This window comes from Hippocampus bargibanti, linkage group LG03, assembly GCF_051943395.1.
Source record: "Hippocampus bargibanti isolate YZ-2025 linkage group LG03, ASM5194339v1, whole genome shotgun sequence".
Taxonomy (NCBI): domain Eukaryota; kingdom Metazoa; phylum Chordata; class Actinopteri; order Syngnathiformes; family Syngnathidae; genus Hippocampus; species Hippocampus bargibanti.
In genome coordinates, this window is record NC_142736.1 from 3954520 (window position 1) to 3970338 (window position 15819).

The following is a 15819-nucleotide window of genomic DNA, read 5'->3' on the forward strand; positions in this document are numbered from 1 at the left end:
CTCACTCACTCTCTGTCGTCTGCATGTCTCTTTAATGTTCAAACCATCTCCTCTCACCGCTCCGTTCTTGACCAATCACGTGGCTTTAACCGAAGACAGGGGGCGGGGAATAGAGGACAAAAACAGTCGGCTGCCATTTTCTTGTTAGGAGAACTTAATTGGTTCCCAGACAGATTGTGTAAGGAGAAAAGTGTGTATCCCAAAAAATAATAGCCCAAAGGAAACCATTAAAATGAGAATAATCCATTCCCAAGTCCCCATAAAACATAATTTTCGACTTTGTATTTTTCTAAGCCTTCACAAAATATACCTTATATTATGTATAATAAATGTGCTATGGTATCATAATCACAACGTCTGCCAGTGAAATATTTAAGAGATTTCCGGGTGATCTTTTGAAGAATTGAAGGCTTTTGGGTACGCCTTATAGTCCGGAAATTACGGTATACAGGCTCGGTCAATGGCCACCATCAGATGAAATTAAAAACAATTGACGACTGACCTGTAGCCATGCTGGGTGTCCACACATACGCCCCCATTGAAGCAGGGGTTGCCGGGGTAAGCGTCGCAGGGCTGATGCGTCTGCTGGCGGCCGGGACATTCGCAGACGGCGGCCGCCTCCACGCTGACGGACACCAAAGTCACGGGACCGCAATCCACCACAGTGGGGGCGTCCCGGACCTCCGCCGTGCCGACGCAGCCGCCCGCCCCGCCGCACTGCGTCCGCGGGCACTCGTCCACGCGGACCTGGTAGACCCGCACCTGCAGGAAGGACTGAAGCTGCGGGGAAGCAGAAAAGTGGGAGGGGGTTTATGGTTTCCATCCAGGTTTTCATAGCAAAAGTTTGAAAAGCAGTTTTAGGTCGCAAAGAAGGTTTTCAAGCTAACAGACAGCCAAATAAATAGATACATAACTAATAGATAGCCAATAGATAGCTAGATAGCTAGCTAAAATATAGACAATAGATAGCTAGATAGCTAGCTAATAGATAGATATTACCTAGCGAATAGATAGGCAATACCTAATAATAATATTAATAATACTCCATTTCATTTATATCTCGATCGCTAGATACCTCGATTGCGAGCGAGATTGAGCGCTACCTAGCTTTATTGCAAGCTAGACGATCGCGAGCTATCTCAATTGCTAGCTAGCTAGCTCAATAGATGAGCATGGGATTTCACAAGTTTAATTTCCGTTCACGGGCCGAATAAAATGATGTGGTGAGCCAGATTTGAATTGGACACCTGTGATGTCAGGGATTAGCCAGCTATGTAAATAGAAATAGAGCTAGCTAGCGTGATCGCTATCTAGCTTGATCCTTAGCTAGCTCAATCGCTATCTAGCATAGCTAGCTCGATCGCTTGCTAGCTCGATTGATAGACAGCTCAATTGCTAGCTCGCTCGATCACTAACTTGCTCGAATGCTAGCTAGCTCGATCACTAGCTAACTTGATTGCAAGCTAGAACGATCGCGAGCTAGCTAAATTGCTAGCTAGGTAGCTAGCTCAATAGATGAGCATGGGATTTCACAAGTTTAATTTCCGTTCACGGGCCGAATGAAATGATGTGGTGAGCCAGATTTGAATTGGACATCTGTGATGTCAGGGATTAGCGAGCTATGTAAATAGAAATAGAGATAGCTAGCGTGATCGCTAACTAGCTTGATCCTTAGCTATCTCAATCGCTATCTAGCATAGCTAGCTCGATCGCTTGCTAGCTCGATTGATATCCAGTTCAATTGCTAGCTCGCTCGATCACTAACTTGCTCGATTGCTACCTAGCTCGATCACTAGCTAACTTGATTGCAAGCTAGAATGATCGCGAGCTATCTCAATTGCTAGCTAGCTAGCTAGCTCAATAGATGAGCATGGGATTTCACAAGTTTAATTTCCGTTCACGGGCCGAATAAAATGATGTGGTGAGCCAGATTTGAATTGGACATCTGTGATGTCAGGGATTAGCGAGCTATGTAAATAGAAATAGAGCTAGCTAGCGTGATCGCTAACTAGCTTGATCATTAGCGAGCTCAATCGCTAGCTAGCCTAGCTAGCTCGATCGCTAGCTAGCTCAATCACTAACTAGCTCGATCGGTAGCTACCTCGGTCGCTAGCTAGATCAATAGATGAGCATGGAATTTCAATTTTTACGGGCCGAATAAAATAATGTGGTGGGCCAGATTTGGACCCCGGGCCTTGATTTTGACAGCTGTGATGTCAGAAAGTAGCCAGCTATGTAAATAGAAATTGAGTTAGCTAGCTCGATCGCTGGGTAGCTCGATCGCATGCTAGATCGATTGATAGCTAGCTCAATTGCTAGCTCACTAACTTGCTCGATTGCTAGCTAGCTAGATCACTAGCTAACTTGATTGCAAGCTACATCGATCGCTAGCTAGCTTAATTGCTAGCTAGATCGATCGCGAGTTTTTTATCAATCCAAATTTCAATCCAGCCGACCGACCTTCTGTTTGTGCGCCGCCAGGTATCCGTGCATCTTCTCGGGCCGCAGGAAGGCGGCGGCGGGGCCGCCAGCGCGCACGGCGAAGCGCACGTCCAGCATTCGGCCGGGGACGTCGCTCAAGCCGAAGACGTTGACGTCGGACGGCGACACCGACAACATCTCGGACAGGAAGTCGGACAGCAGCTCGTAGCGACTGCGCTGCTTGCCCCTCGGCTCCAGGAATTCCTCCGCCGTCATGTCTGTCACAAAAAAAATGAAAGTCGTTAAGGTATAAAGGCTTGATTTTTTACTCACTTTAATTAATTTTTAATTCACTACCAGACATGCAAAAATGTGTTCACACAATGGATTTTGGGTACTTTTTTTCGCCTGAAAACACTGTGTTGCTCGCAAAATTAGAAGCAAAACTACATAAATAATGCCATGGTGAATCGTTGTGTGTTGCACTATTTGATACTAGTTGACACAAATTCCCGGCGGACAAATCAGCCCATTTCCAACGGAGCTTGTGCGCCATTTTGTGCATTTTCTGGGCGCTACATTGGAGTCCAGACGGGTCAAATTGATACGGAAGGAGTTATTTCATCGATTGCAAACATTCATGCTTTCCTCTTCAGAACTATTTGAATCATATCCATAACTGGATGAGTAACAAGAAAACATCTTCTCAGAATCTGAACGCTCTGAAGCCATTGTTTTGATTCTGGAGCAAGGCAGTTTGTGAAGGAGTATCCTGGCGTTACATCACGAGCAAGGGGGCGGGACTTTCTGAATCTGCCCAGATCCGAGCTCATTTTGTGGCAGTTTTGGGACATATTTTTATTGGTGTTTTGACTAAAAATATCAGCCTGCATATTTTGGGTATTTTAGATGCTATAAAACATTTTTCTGATGTCATTTAGGAAACAAAAAAATGGTGTCGGTTGTCCTTTAAGGGTTATTTAGGGAAAAATTATGTTGTATGGGGACATGGGAACGGATTATTCTCATTTTTAATGGTTTCTTATGGGAAATGAATGTTTGGCAGACAATGTTTTCACCTTAAACGCACTTTCTGGGAACCAATTAAGTTCCTAAAGTGAGGTATCACTGTATATGAATGGCTTTGATTTAAAAACAGAATTTCAATTTGGTCACAAGTCTATTTTGCCTTTCGTTCTGGAAAATATGTTTTGCAATGCCGTTGAATTTATGTGAAGTAGGGAAACATTTCGATTGGGTTATGACTGAAGCTGTCGTGGGCGAACGAAAAAAGGCTTGTTTGGAAAGTTTGTGTGTGTGAATATGCAAATGTTCCAGTTAAAGGACAACCGACACTATTTTCTGTTTCCTAACTGACACCAGAGAAACGTTTTATAGCATCTAAAATACCCAAAACACGCAGTATGATATTTTTTGTCAAATGCAAAACACCAATAAAAATGACTTAAAGTGTCCAAAATCTGCAAAAAAATTGAGCTGCGAATTGGGCAAGTCCCGCCCCCAGTTCGTGACGTCACGCCAAGACATCTTGCGTTGCTGGAGAATCAAAACAATGGCTTCAGATTCGAAGAAGATGCTTTCTTGTTACACATCCAGTTATGAATATGATTCAAATAGTTCTGAAGAAGAAAGCATACATGTTTGCAATCGATCAAAAAATTTATTCCGTGTCATTTTGAGGCATCAGGGGTGGGAAATGTCGCTCCCAAAAAAAGGCAGAAAATAGCGACAAAGCCGTGAAAGGAATTAATCAGGCCGTCTCCACAGGCTGATTAATTCATTACACGGAGCTTTGTCACCCTCTTCCGCCTCTTTTTGGTCCTACATGAAGTTTTCAGACCAAAGTACAGCAAAATGCATTGACGTGATGGAAGGACTGCTACAATGTGTCCTTTTTTTGGTCAGGGGCGTTCCTTCAGTGACGTCACGTACGGACTCGTCACCAACTCAAAAACAAGACTTCCGGAATATTCAGTGCGAGTCTTAAAACGTAAAATATATCTATATGCGGTGGAATCTTTGTAAAATACGCTCAGTAGAAGTCATTTGAAGCCATTTTACAAAATATGGACGCAACTTGTCCGGAGGTATCGGTTGTCCTTTAAAGGTGATTACACTCTGGACAATTTAGCAGCTTCATTACCAAGCGCAGGGAGCAGTCGGCTCATCTTTTATTCACCGCCGCGATGTCGACCACGGCGAGTCACTTTGAAATTAGGGTTTGATGTCGCTACCGGGAAATGGCAAAATCGGGCTCGGGATGAGGCTTGGAAATCGGCCCGTGGTGGTATACCAGAAGCTTAAAGCCGCCACGGGTTCGGAGTGGCGATTTACAAACCTCCATCAGGCTTACGGTTACTCAGTAACTATCTAGCTAGCTATCTACTTGCTATCTATTTGCTGTCTCGCTGATGAGCTATCGATCTATCAGCTATCTATTAGCATTCTATTAGCTAGCTATTTTGAAAATATGACGTGGAGCGCCCATCCTGAATTGGTTCGGGTTTTGTTGTTTCTTGTTGTGTTTATTGGTCTTAACTCATTTGCTGGCATTCCCACATTTATTTGGGAATTGAAAAGGATGACCTGGAGCGCCATTCCACCTAGTTGACTAACTAGCGAACTAACTAGCTGGCTATCTAACGAGCTACCTAGCTGGTTATTGAGCTGGCTACCTAGCTGGCTATCTATTTGCTATCTATTAGCTATCTGGCTGCTAAGCTAGCTATCTAGCGGGCTGTCAATTACTTTTAAAAAAAGCAGACATTGATTGTAATGGGAAATTTATAGCTGGCTATCTAGCTAGCTTTCTATCTATTTGAGTCACTTCCTGGTTGAGTGAACGCTGGCACGTGTGGCTGCCGCTGCTCATCATTATTATTATTATCATCATCATCATCTGCTAGCTATTTGCTATCTATTAGCTATCTGACTGGCTAGCTAGCTAGCTAGGTAGCTATTTATTAGTTAGCTAGCTGGCTGGCTATCTAGCTGGCTAGCTATTAGCTATCTATTAGCTATCTAGCTAGCTCACTTTCCATCCATTTGAGTCACTTCTGGGTTGAGCGAACGCTGGCGCGTGTGGCTGCCGCTGCTCATCCACATGAAAACTGATCGTGTGACTGTAAAGTGACCTTGAGACTTTTGAAAGGCGCTTAGAAATGTATTATTATTATTATTATTATTATTAGTTGTTAGCCCATCATGACGGCTAATTGACACGCCGCGCCATGCTTGTTTGATGGACAGGCTACACGGTAGGCTTTCATCATGGCTTCGTGTAGAAATTGTCTTAAGTGAAGCGCGCCTGTACACAAACACGGCGCGCCGCTGTTTTATTTATGAATCAAAATGAATGAAATGGAACAATACATCTTTTTTTCCCTTCCCCACTGAAAGAAAAACAAGGATATCAGAGAAAAGACACGCATCAAAGAGACTTCCTCAGCTGGATGCGACAAGCTTTGGGAGAGCGCATCCACTGCTGAGAGTCTTCAACAAGTCGGAAGGAGAAGTGGAGTGTAAAATTCAAGAGAGCGTTTCATCCTGCATTCATCATCTGCCATGCAGTCCCCGGCTGTCTTTTTTCATCAGCCGCATTTGGGGCAAAGCACAGTGATACCTTGGCTTACAAACTTAATTGGTTCCCAGACAGAGTGTGTAAGGCGAAAAATGTGTATCCCAAAAATTAATTTCCCATAGGAAACTATTAAAATGAGAATAATCCGTTCCCAGGTCCCCATAAAACATAATTTTCTACTAAATAAACCTTAAAACTACAAAAATATACCTTATTTTATGTATAATAAATGTGCTATGGTATTGTAATTAAATAAATAAACTGTACTGTATGTAATAAAGTCATTTTATTGACCTTTATGATGGTCGTTGATGGCTTGTTGGAAGGGAGTGGCCGGTTTCAGAATCAAAACAATGGCTTCTTTCACCATCTTAAGGCATGATCCCTTGTACATAGGTGCTTTCGCTGCGATAATTTTACCTTGTTCCTCATCAATTGTGTTCTGTTTAGCTGGGTTGATAGCTTTTTGCATCAAGTGTACAGATGGCTTGTGTGGGTTATTTGTCGAGCCTGATTGATGGGTATTTTAACCTTGCAGTCTACACTCTGCCTTTGAACCATCAAAGTTGAAACGAGTCCAAATTTTACTGTTTTCTATCACTGTACAAACAAATGGCGGACAAAAGTATTGGGAGGCGACTCAGAACACTAGGGGGGTTGGGGGGCGGTGTGGTTGTCGCAGGATTTGGATTTGTATGCTGAATCAAACTGAAATGGGCATGCTGATTGCAAAAGTGTAGTGAGAAAATGCACAATTGCCCTGATTGACTGGGGTAAAAAGAGCTGATTACAATTGAACAATGCTACGTGCAACGTAGCGACTTTGACGTGCGGCCATTGTTGATATCTGGAACATGTGTAACCCTGGAGAATCACGAGGTCAAATTTGGTTGGGATAAACTCTGCTACCTAAATCGAGGAGAAGGTTTCTTCAGCCGTCATCTGTGCTTCTTTGAAGGTGTCGGACGTTTTACTTCTTATCCGAGAGGCTTCGTCAGCGAACTATTTTTTTGCTGGTTGTTTTGGCCCGATATATATATATATATCCGTACTGTCCAGACGTGGCGGTGCCAGGCTGCTATGATAGGTCCCTGCGCTCAGGTTGGGGGGAGCAGACGACTATTCCCTAGGCTACACTGATTACTTCTATTGTCCTGCCTGATTATGGGGACTACGACTGGCCTGATTGCCCAATTTGATCTGGTATTACCTCATCAGCATAACTATACCTATGTTGCCTAAGAAGTCAGTTGTAGGAACGATCCAAATTGAACCTCACCCCACCATGGTTATTTAGTGAAGGGTTTTTCTGTTTTATGAAAATAGCTTCTATTACTCCCCTTTCAAACCATCTATTTTCTTAAGATTTTAACATCACTGGCATCAAACAAACAAACAAACAAACAAACAAAAAACATTTCACTGACGAAGCCTCTTGGATAAGAAGCGAAACGTCCGACACCTTCAAACAAGTACAGATGACGGATGAAGAAACCTTCTCATCGATGGACCATTCCTCTACGACTGAGGGCTTACACAGGCGTTCTGCTACCTTAATAACAAAAACATTTAATTTTAGTAGTTCAAAATGAAATAGGAAATAAAGGGTTAAAATGGAAAATACATATGTGGGTGTTCAGTGAACTATAACAGTCATTTAATGTATAAGTCAGAATTTTTCAAAGAAGTAGAAGGTTTCTCCATCCATCTATTCAACCATCCATCTATTTATCCATCATCCTCTGTCCATCCATATATCCGTCCGGCCATCCATCCATCCGACTGACCCTTCCCAACCCAAAAATCCATTTAATCCATCAATCCATCCAACTAAACATCTGTACCAACCCATCAACTCATTTATCAAACCAACCCAACATCCATTCGCCGATTCAACCATCCATCCGTCCATCCAGAAAAACAAACATATACACGTATACCAACCCATCAATCAAATCAACCCAACATCCACCCGTCCGTCCATCCACCTACCCACCCGTCCGTCCGTCCATCCAGACAACCAAACATATATACCAACCGATTAATGCATACATCAAATCACCCAACATCTAACCATCCATCCATCCATCCATCCGTCCATCCAGAAAACCAAACAAACATACCAACCCATCAATCCATTCATCAAACCAACCCAACATCCACCCGTCCGTGCATCCATCCATCCATCCATCCATCCAGACAACAAAACATAAATACCAACCCATCAATCCATTCATCAAATCAACCCAATATCCATCCATCCATCTGTCCATCCATCCATCCATCCATCCATCCATCCATCCATCCATCCATCCATCCATCCATCCATCCATCCACCCGTCCATCATGCATCCATCCATCCAGACAACCAAACATATACTCTATACCAACCTATCAATCCATTTATCAAACCAACATCCAAATCCGTCAGTGCATCCATCCATCCATCCATCCATCCAGACAACAAAACATAAATACCAACCCATCAATCCATTCATCAAATCAACCCAATATCCATCCATCCATCTGTCCATCCATCCATCCATCCATCCATCCACCCGTCCATCATGCATCCATCCATCCAGACAACCAAACATATACTCTATACCAACCTATCAATCCATTTATCAAACCAACATCCAAATCCGTCAGTGCATCCATCCATCCATCCATCCAGACAACAAAACATAAATACCAACCCATCAATCCATTCATCAAATCAACCCAATATCCATCCATCCATCTGTCCATCCATCCATCCATCCATCCACCCGTCCATCATGCATCCATCCATCCAGACAACCAAACATATACTCTATACCAACCTATCAATCCATTTATCAAACCAACATCCAAATCCGTCAGTCCATCCATCCATCCATCCATTTGATTGGCCCTCTGCCAGCCCAAAAAAAAATCAATTAATGTAATAATCCATCAAGCATCCATCCATCAAAACCATCTTTCCGTCCATGACGCCGGCTGGCTCTCCATGATCCATTATCTCTCCACCCTTTCAACTGAGAACAATTCAGGCATGATCTTAAAAAAAAAAGGAGGTCAGACGAACGGCGAGTGAACGTCGGAGGCAAACGTCAGCTCTCATCCATCCATCCCGGCGGAGGAGGACGGACGAGGGATGACAGGGAGACGGTCGGGAGTAAAGTGGGCTGGGGGGGGGGGTGCTAACTTCTAACGTACTATGACAGCCTCTGCACCTGGCGCATATCCCAACACACTGATGCTCTCTCCTCCCTGCAGGCTGTCTGACTCCATCTCAATACATTGTACCAAAACACAAACACACACACACAGTGAGTAAAAATTGTGTGTATTCGAGTGAAATGAAAATACACACCAAAAAATAATTTTGTCAAAAATGTCCTCACTATGTATGGTATGAAATGTTCGTGGTACTCACAAGACTAGTCATACACACACACAAACACACACAAAGCAATTGAAATAGTATTCGCGGCAGATGACTTTTTTCTAAAGAGGTTTTTAAAGGCTCTAGAGCACAGGTGTCAAAGTCAAGGCCCGCGGGCCAAATCCGGCCCGCCACATCATTTTTTTCGGCCCGCGAAAGCAAATCAAACTTGTTAAATTCCATGATGATTGCTAAAATCTGAGCTAAAATTTCATATTTTTGATGTCAACCACAATAAAAGTCATTATTCTTGACTTCAGATTTGAAAACGAGTTATTCATTAATTTGCTGTGTGCTCTATATGTAATATTTGAAGGGATTTAAACATTCTAATGGCTTCCCCAAATTCATAACGGCCCTCGAGAGGAAACCATAACTACAATGTGGCCCGCGGCAAAAAATGACTTTGACACCCCTGCTCTAGAGGTTTTTAAAGATACATTGAAAGAGTTCTAAAGTACTCCGAGAAACAACAACATTGCAAGTTAACGTCTCCTCGACTTGATTGGGTCGCCAAGGCAAGATAAATAAGAAGCGAAACCGATTGAAGAGTCCGATCAAGATGCAAGGAAAGTAGAGCTAAGCACTCCAGACTGGTGTCGGTAGTGCTAAGTCATCACATGGGGGGTTTGAAAAACACCCACTGAAAACAAAAAAACAAACAAACAAAAAAAAACAGTGCAATAATCCAAACAAGGGTACGGAAAATCCTACTGGACCCTCCGCACGCTGCCCACCACCTTTTCCTGCGACCCCCTCAGGCAGGCGCTACCGATCTAAATTCAGCAGACATTTAAACAGCTTATTCGGGCATGAAAAAAAAAACTTAAAAAAAAAAAATCATGATTCCCAGTGATTTTGGGTTCCGGGCATGAAAAAAAAATCCAATGAAAAATCATGATTCTCAGTGATTTTGGGTTCTGGGCATGAAAAAAAAACATGATTCTAAGTGATTTTGGGTTCTGGGCATGACAAAAAAATAAAATAAAATAATTTAAAAAAATCGACTACCGGCGGCCCGGTAGTCGAGTGGTTAGCACACCGGCTTCACAGTGCAGAGGTCGCCGGTTCGCGTCCCGGTCCGGCCTCCCTGTGTGGAGTTTGCATGTTCTCCCCGGACCCGCGTGGGTTTTCTCCGGGTGCTCCGGTTTCCTCCCACACTCCAAAAACATGCATGGCAGGCAGATTGACCACTCCAAATTGTCCCTAGGTGTGAGTGTGAGAGTGACTGTTGTATGTCTTTATGTGCCCTGCGATTGGCTGGCAACCAATTCAGGGTGTCTCCCGCCTCGTGCCCGAAGACAGCTGAGATAGGCTCCAGCATCCCCCGCGACCCTAATGAGGAATAAGCGGTACGGAAAATGAGATGAGATGATTCTCAATGATTTTGGGTCCCGGGCATGAAAAAAAAAAAAAAAAAAAAAAATCATGATTCTCAGTGATTTGGGGTCCCTGGCATGAAAAAAAAAAAAAAAAAAAAAAAAAAAAAAAAATATCTGTGATTTTGGGTCCTGGGCATGAAAAATAAATCCTGATTCTCAGTGATTTGGGGTTCCGGGCATGAATAAAAATAAAATAAAATAATTTAAAAAATCATGATTCTCAATGATTTTGGGTCCCGGGCATGAAAAAAAAAAATCCTGATTCTCAGTGATTCGGGGCTCTGGGCATAAAAACTAAACTAAAATAATAATTAAAAAAAATGATTCTCCGTGATTTTGGGTCCCGGGCATGAAAAAAAAAAAAAATCATGATTCTCGGTGATTTGGGGTTCCGGACATGAAAAAAAATAAAAAATAATAATAATAATTCTCTGTGATTTTGGGTCCTGGGCATGAAAAAAAAAATCCTGATTCTCAGTGATTTGGGGCTATGAGCATAAAAACTAAACTAAAATAATAATTTAAAAAAATGATTCTCCGTGATTTTGGGTCCCGGGCATGAAAAAAAAAAAAATCATGATTCTCGGTGATTTGGGGTTCCGGACATGAAAAAAAATTAAATAAAATAATAATTAAAAAAAATCCTGATTCTCAGTGATTTTGGGCTCTGGGCATAAAAACTAAACTAAAATAATAATTAAAAAAAAACGATTCTCAGTGATTCGGGGTCCCAGGCAAGAAAAATAAATCCAGATTCTCAGTGATTTGGGGTTCCGGGCATGAAAAAAAAATGAAATAAAATAATAATTAAAAAAATCCTGATTCTCAGCGATTTTGGGTCCCGGGCATGAAAAAAAAATAACAGGTGAAATTGATGGTTGAAATCTTTCCACGACATCATCAGATAATTTTCCCCAAAGAGGGGAAATAAAAATGAAACATCAATCTTTAAAATATGTCGGCCATCTTTAAAATTCTTCCCTTAAAGGACAACCAACGCCTCCGGATAAGTTGTGTCCATAATTTGTAAAATCACTTCAAATGACTTCTACTGAGCGTATTTTACAAAGATTCCACCGCATATAGCTATATTTATTTTTACGTTTTAAGACTCGCGCTGAATATTCCGGAAGTCTTGTTTTTGAGTTGGTAACGAGTCCTCACGTTACGTCACTGAAGGAACGCCCCTGACCGAAAAAAAGGACACATTGTAGCAGTCCTTCCATCACGTGAATGCATTTTACTGTACTTGTTTGATCTGAAAACTTCGTGTTGCACCATAAAGAGGCAGAAGATGGCGACAAAGCTCTGTGTAATGAATTAATCAGCCTGTGGAGACGGGCTGATTAATTCCTTACACGGAGCTTTGTCGCCATTTTCTGCCTCTGTTTTGGTGCTACCCCCCCCCCCCGCCCGCCCCCCAGATACCTCAAAATGGCACGGAATAAATTCTTTAATCGATTGCAAACATGTATGCTTTCCTCTTCAGAACTATTTGAATCATATTCATAACTGGATGACTAACAAGAAAGCACATTCCCTCAATCTGAAGCCTTTGTTTTGATTCTTGAGCAAGGCAAGCCGTCCTGGCGTGACCTTCTGAAACTGGCTACTTACGCGTTCAATTTGAAGTAGTTTTTAGACACTTGAAGTCATTTTTATTGGTGTTTTGCATTTGACTAAAAATATCAGCCTGCGTGTTTTGGGTATTTTAGATGCTATAAAATGTTTTTCTGATGTCAGTTAGGAAACAAAAAAATAGTGTCGGTTGTTCGACTTCAAACCAAAATGGCGGACTTGCGATTGATTGCCTTTCAGGACTCCAGATTAGTTTTTTTTTTTGTGGATATACTCCTGACGGACACGCTAGACTAAAAAATCATGTTCCTGATGGAAAATGGCTGGGGGAGAGTATGAAGGGGGAGGGGATTTGGTACTGAAAGAAGTTTATCCTTCAGGACAGAGAGAAGGTCAGCGTCAAAGCGCAAACTATTAAAGCAGCGGCGGCCATATTTTTGCCAATTTCTCCGCCGTATCGATCGAGTGGGCGAGAAATATTTAGCCAATCTCTCACTTGACCTTTTAAAGGTCGAACCCCTCAAGAGGAGCTCTTCATCAAGCGAGTAGGGGGAGGAGGGAAAGGTTGTTTTGTGGACATTCAAGGATTTTGCGCCTTTTTTTCGAGATAGCGAAGCAGCGGCGGTGCCGGCGGCGAGTGGCGGCGCGTCGTATTAATCTCACGGCGGCGATTCAAGTGGCGCGCGGCTGGCTTGGTTATTGCTTTCTGCGTGGGTTCCCGGGAATGGGGATTTGGGGGAAGTCAAAGTCTCAATGAGAGCCATTTTTTTATTGCGTCGCTCGGCTACATTTAGGCTAGCTTAGCTTCACGTCGTCTTATAGTCGGATTGTCTGATTCCGTCGACAGATGACATTTTTATGGAATATAGTTTTTTTTTCGTTCTATATAACATTGGTCCCCAACCTTATACTAACTGCGAACTGGTCAAGGCTTAAAGGACAACCGACATCACTTTTTTGTTTCCTGACATCAGAAAAACGTTTTACAGCATCTAAAATACCCAAAACATGCGGGCTGATATTTTACGTCAAATGCAAAACACCCAAAAAAACACGTTAAAGTGTCCCAAAACTACTTCAAAATGACCCCGGAAATTGCGAGTTTCAGAAGGTCCCGCCCCCTTGTTTGTGACGTCACGCCAGGATACTCCTTCACAAACTGCCTTGCTCCAGAATCAAAACAATGGCTCCCAAAAAGTTTGTGTAAGGCGAAAAGTTCGTCTGCCAAATATTTATTTTCCATAAGAAACCATTAAAATGAGAATAATCCGTTCCCAGGTCCCAGTAAAACATTTTTTTTATGAAATAGGCCCTAAAACGACACAAAATATACCTTATTTTATGTATAATAAATGTGCTATTGTATTGTAATTAAAGGACAACAGACATCACGTTTTTGTTTCCTAACTGACATCAGAAAAACGTTTTATAGCATCTAAAATACCCAAAACATGCAGGCTGATATTTTTAGTCAAATGCAAAACACCAATAAAAATGACTTCAAGTGTCCCAAAACTACTTCAAAATGACGAGTTTCACAAGGCCCCGCCCCCTTGTCTGTGACGTCACGCCAGGATACTCCTTTATAAACTGCCTTGCTCCAGAATCAAAACAATGGCTTCAGAGAGTTTAGATGCTTTCTTGTTACTCATCCAGTTATGAATATGATTCAAAATAGTTCTGTCTGAAGAGGAAATCATAAATGAAACGCAAGAAACCTTACACTCTTCTACTTCTACTACTACTTCCTCTAATTCTTCTACTTCTACACCCTCCTACTTCTACTACTTCTTGTACTCCTACTTCTACTACTTCACTTCCGGGTTGAGTGAAAGCTGTCGCGTGTGGCTGTGGCTGCTCGCCCGCAGAAAAAAAAAAAATATTGTGTGACTAAAGTGTCCTTGAGAGTTTTGAAAGGCGCTTAGAAATGAAATGTATTATTATTATTAGTAGTAATAATAATAGTAGTAATAGTAGTAGTAGTGGTAGGTGTCGGTTGTCCTTTAATTCAGTGACTCCGCTGACAAATTCAGGCAAAATTGTTCACCGTCAGCAATTTTCCAAGTTGTTCTGGAAAATTGCCGGCTGGAGAGCAATCGGACTCATCTTTCGGGGAGATTGTGTTGCTAATCAGCAATAAAAAACAGTAGACTCTTTTCTTTCAGAGCAAGGGAGGAAAAAATGATTACAGCTCTTCAGTAATCAACAGTCGGGTTCATAAAAACAAAAATAGCAGGCATTTTTTTTGTCTGACCAAAACACGAAGAAAATATGTATTTTTTTTGGCATTTGTGACACTTGCATCGGTGATTAAAATGATCAGGATGATGAGCAGGCTACTGATAAGCTAGCTGATGAGCTGATCATTTTCATCAGGCGTGTTGTTCCATCTGGTTTATGTCATACACAAGCAAACGGCATATATATATATATATATATATATATATATATATATATATATATATATATATATATATATATATATATATATATATATATATAGTAAAGTCTCGTTATATCGATATTCAAGGGAGTCCGAAAAAATATCGATATAACCGGGACTATCGATATATCCGACCCTGTTTGCATGTAATTTTCTCCGTGCGTGCATAGAAATAGTATCGATATAACCGGGACTATCGATATATCCGATATCGATATAACGAGACTTTACTGTATATATATATATATAAATCCTCGTCTCACCCACCATGGGTGGTGTCTATCCCCCATTTTTTACCTCGAGTCCTCTACCAGAGGCCAGGAAGCTTGAGAGTTCTGCGCAGTATCCGTGCTGTTCCTAGCACTGCACTTTTCTGGACCGAGATATCTGATGTTGTTCCCGGGATCTGTTGCAACCACTCGTCGAGTTTGGGGGTCACTGCCCCGAGTGCTCCGACCACCACAGGCACGACTGTCACCTTTACCTTCCAGGCTCTCTCCAGTTCCTCTCTGAGCCCTTGGTATTTCTCCATTTTCTCATGTTCCTTCTTTCTGATGTTTCCATCACTCGGGACCGCTACATCCACGACAACGGCTTTCCTATGCCCTTTATCTATGACCACGATGTCTGGTTGGTCGGCCATTACCATCTTGTCAGTCTGTATCTGGAAGTCCCACAGGATCTTTGCTCGGTCATTCTCCACCACCTTGGGAGGTGTTTCCCATTTTGACCTTGGGGTTTCCAGTCCATACTCCGCACAGATGTTTCGGTAGACTATGCCAGCCACCTGGTTATGGCGCTCCATGTAGGCTTTCCCTGCCAGCATCTTACACCCTGCAGTTATGTGTTGGATTGTCTCGGGTGCCTCTTTGCACAACCTACACCTTGGGTCTTGCCTGGTGTGGTATATCCGTGCCTCTATTGCTCTGGTGTTCAGGGCCTGCTCTTGAGCAGCCAGGATGAG

General features: G+C 42.4%; 1 protein-coding gene across 1 annotated transcript in view; it reads right to left on the reverse strand.

The window, feature by feature from the left end:
- LOC148899998 (neural-cadherin) overlaps positions 1-15819 on the reverse strand; it is a 297995-nt gene that overhangs the window by 79493 nt on the left and 202683 nt on the right. Inside the window, 2 exon segments of the mRNA XM_088991547.1 lie at positions 503-780; positions 2461-2699. Of these exon segments, the coding sequence (XP_088847673.1) occupies positions 503-780; positions 2461-2699 (517 nt within the window).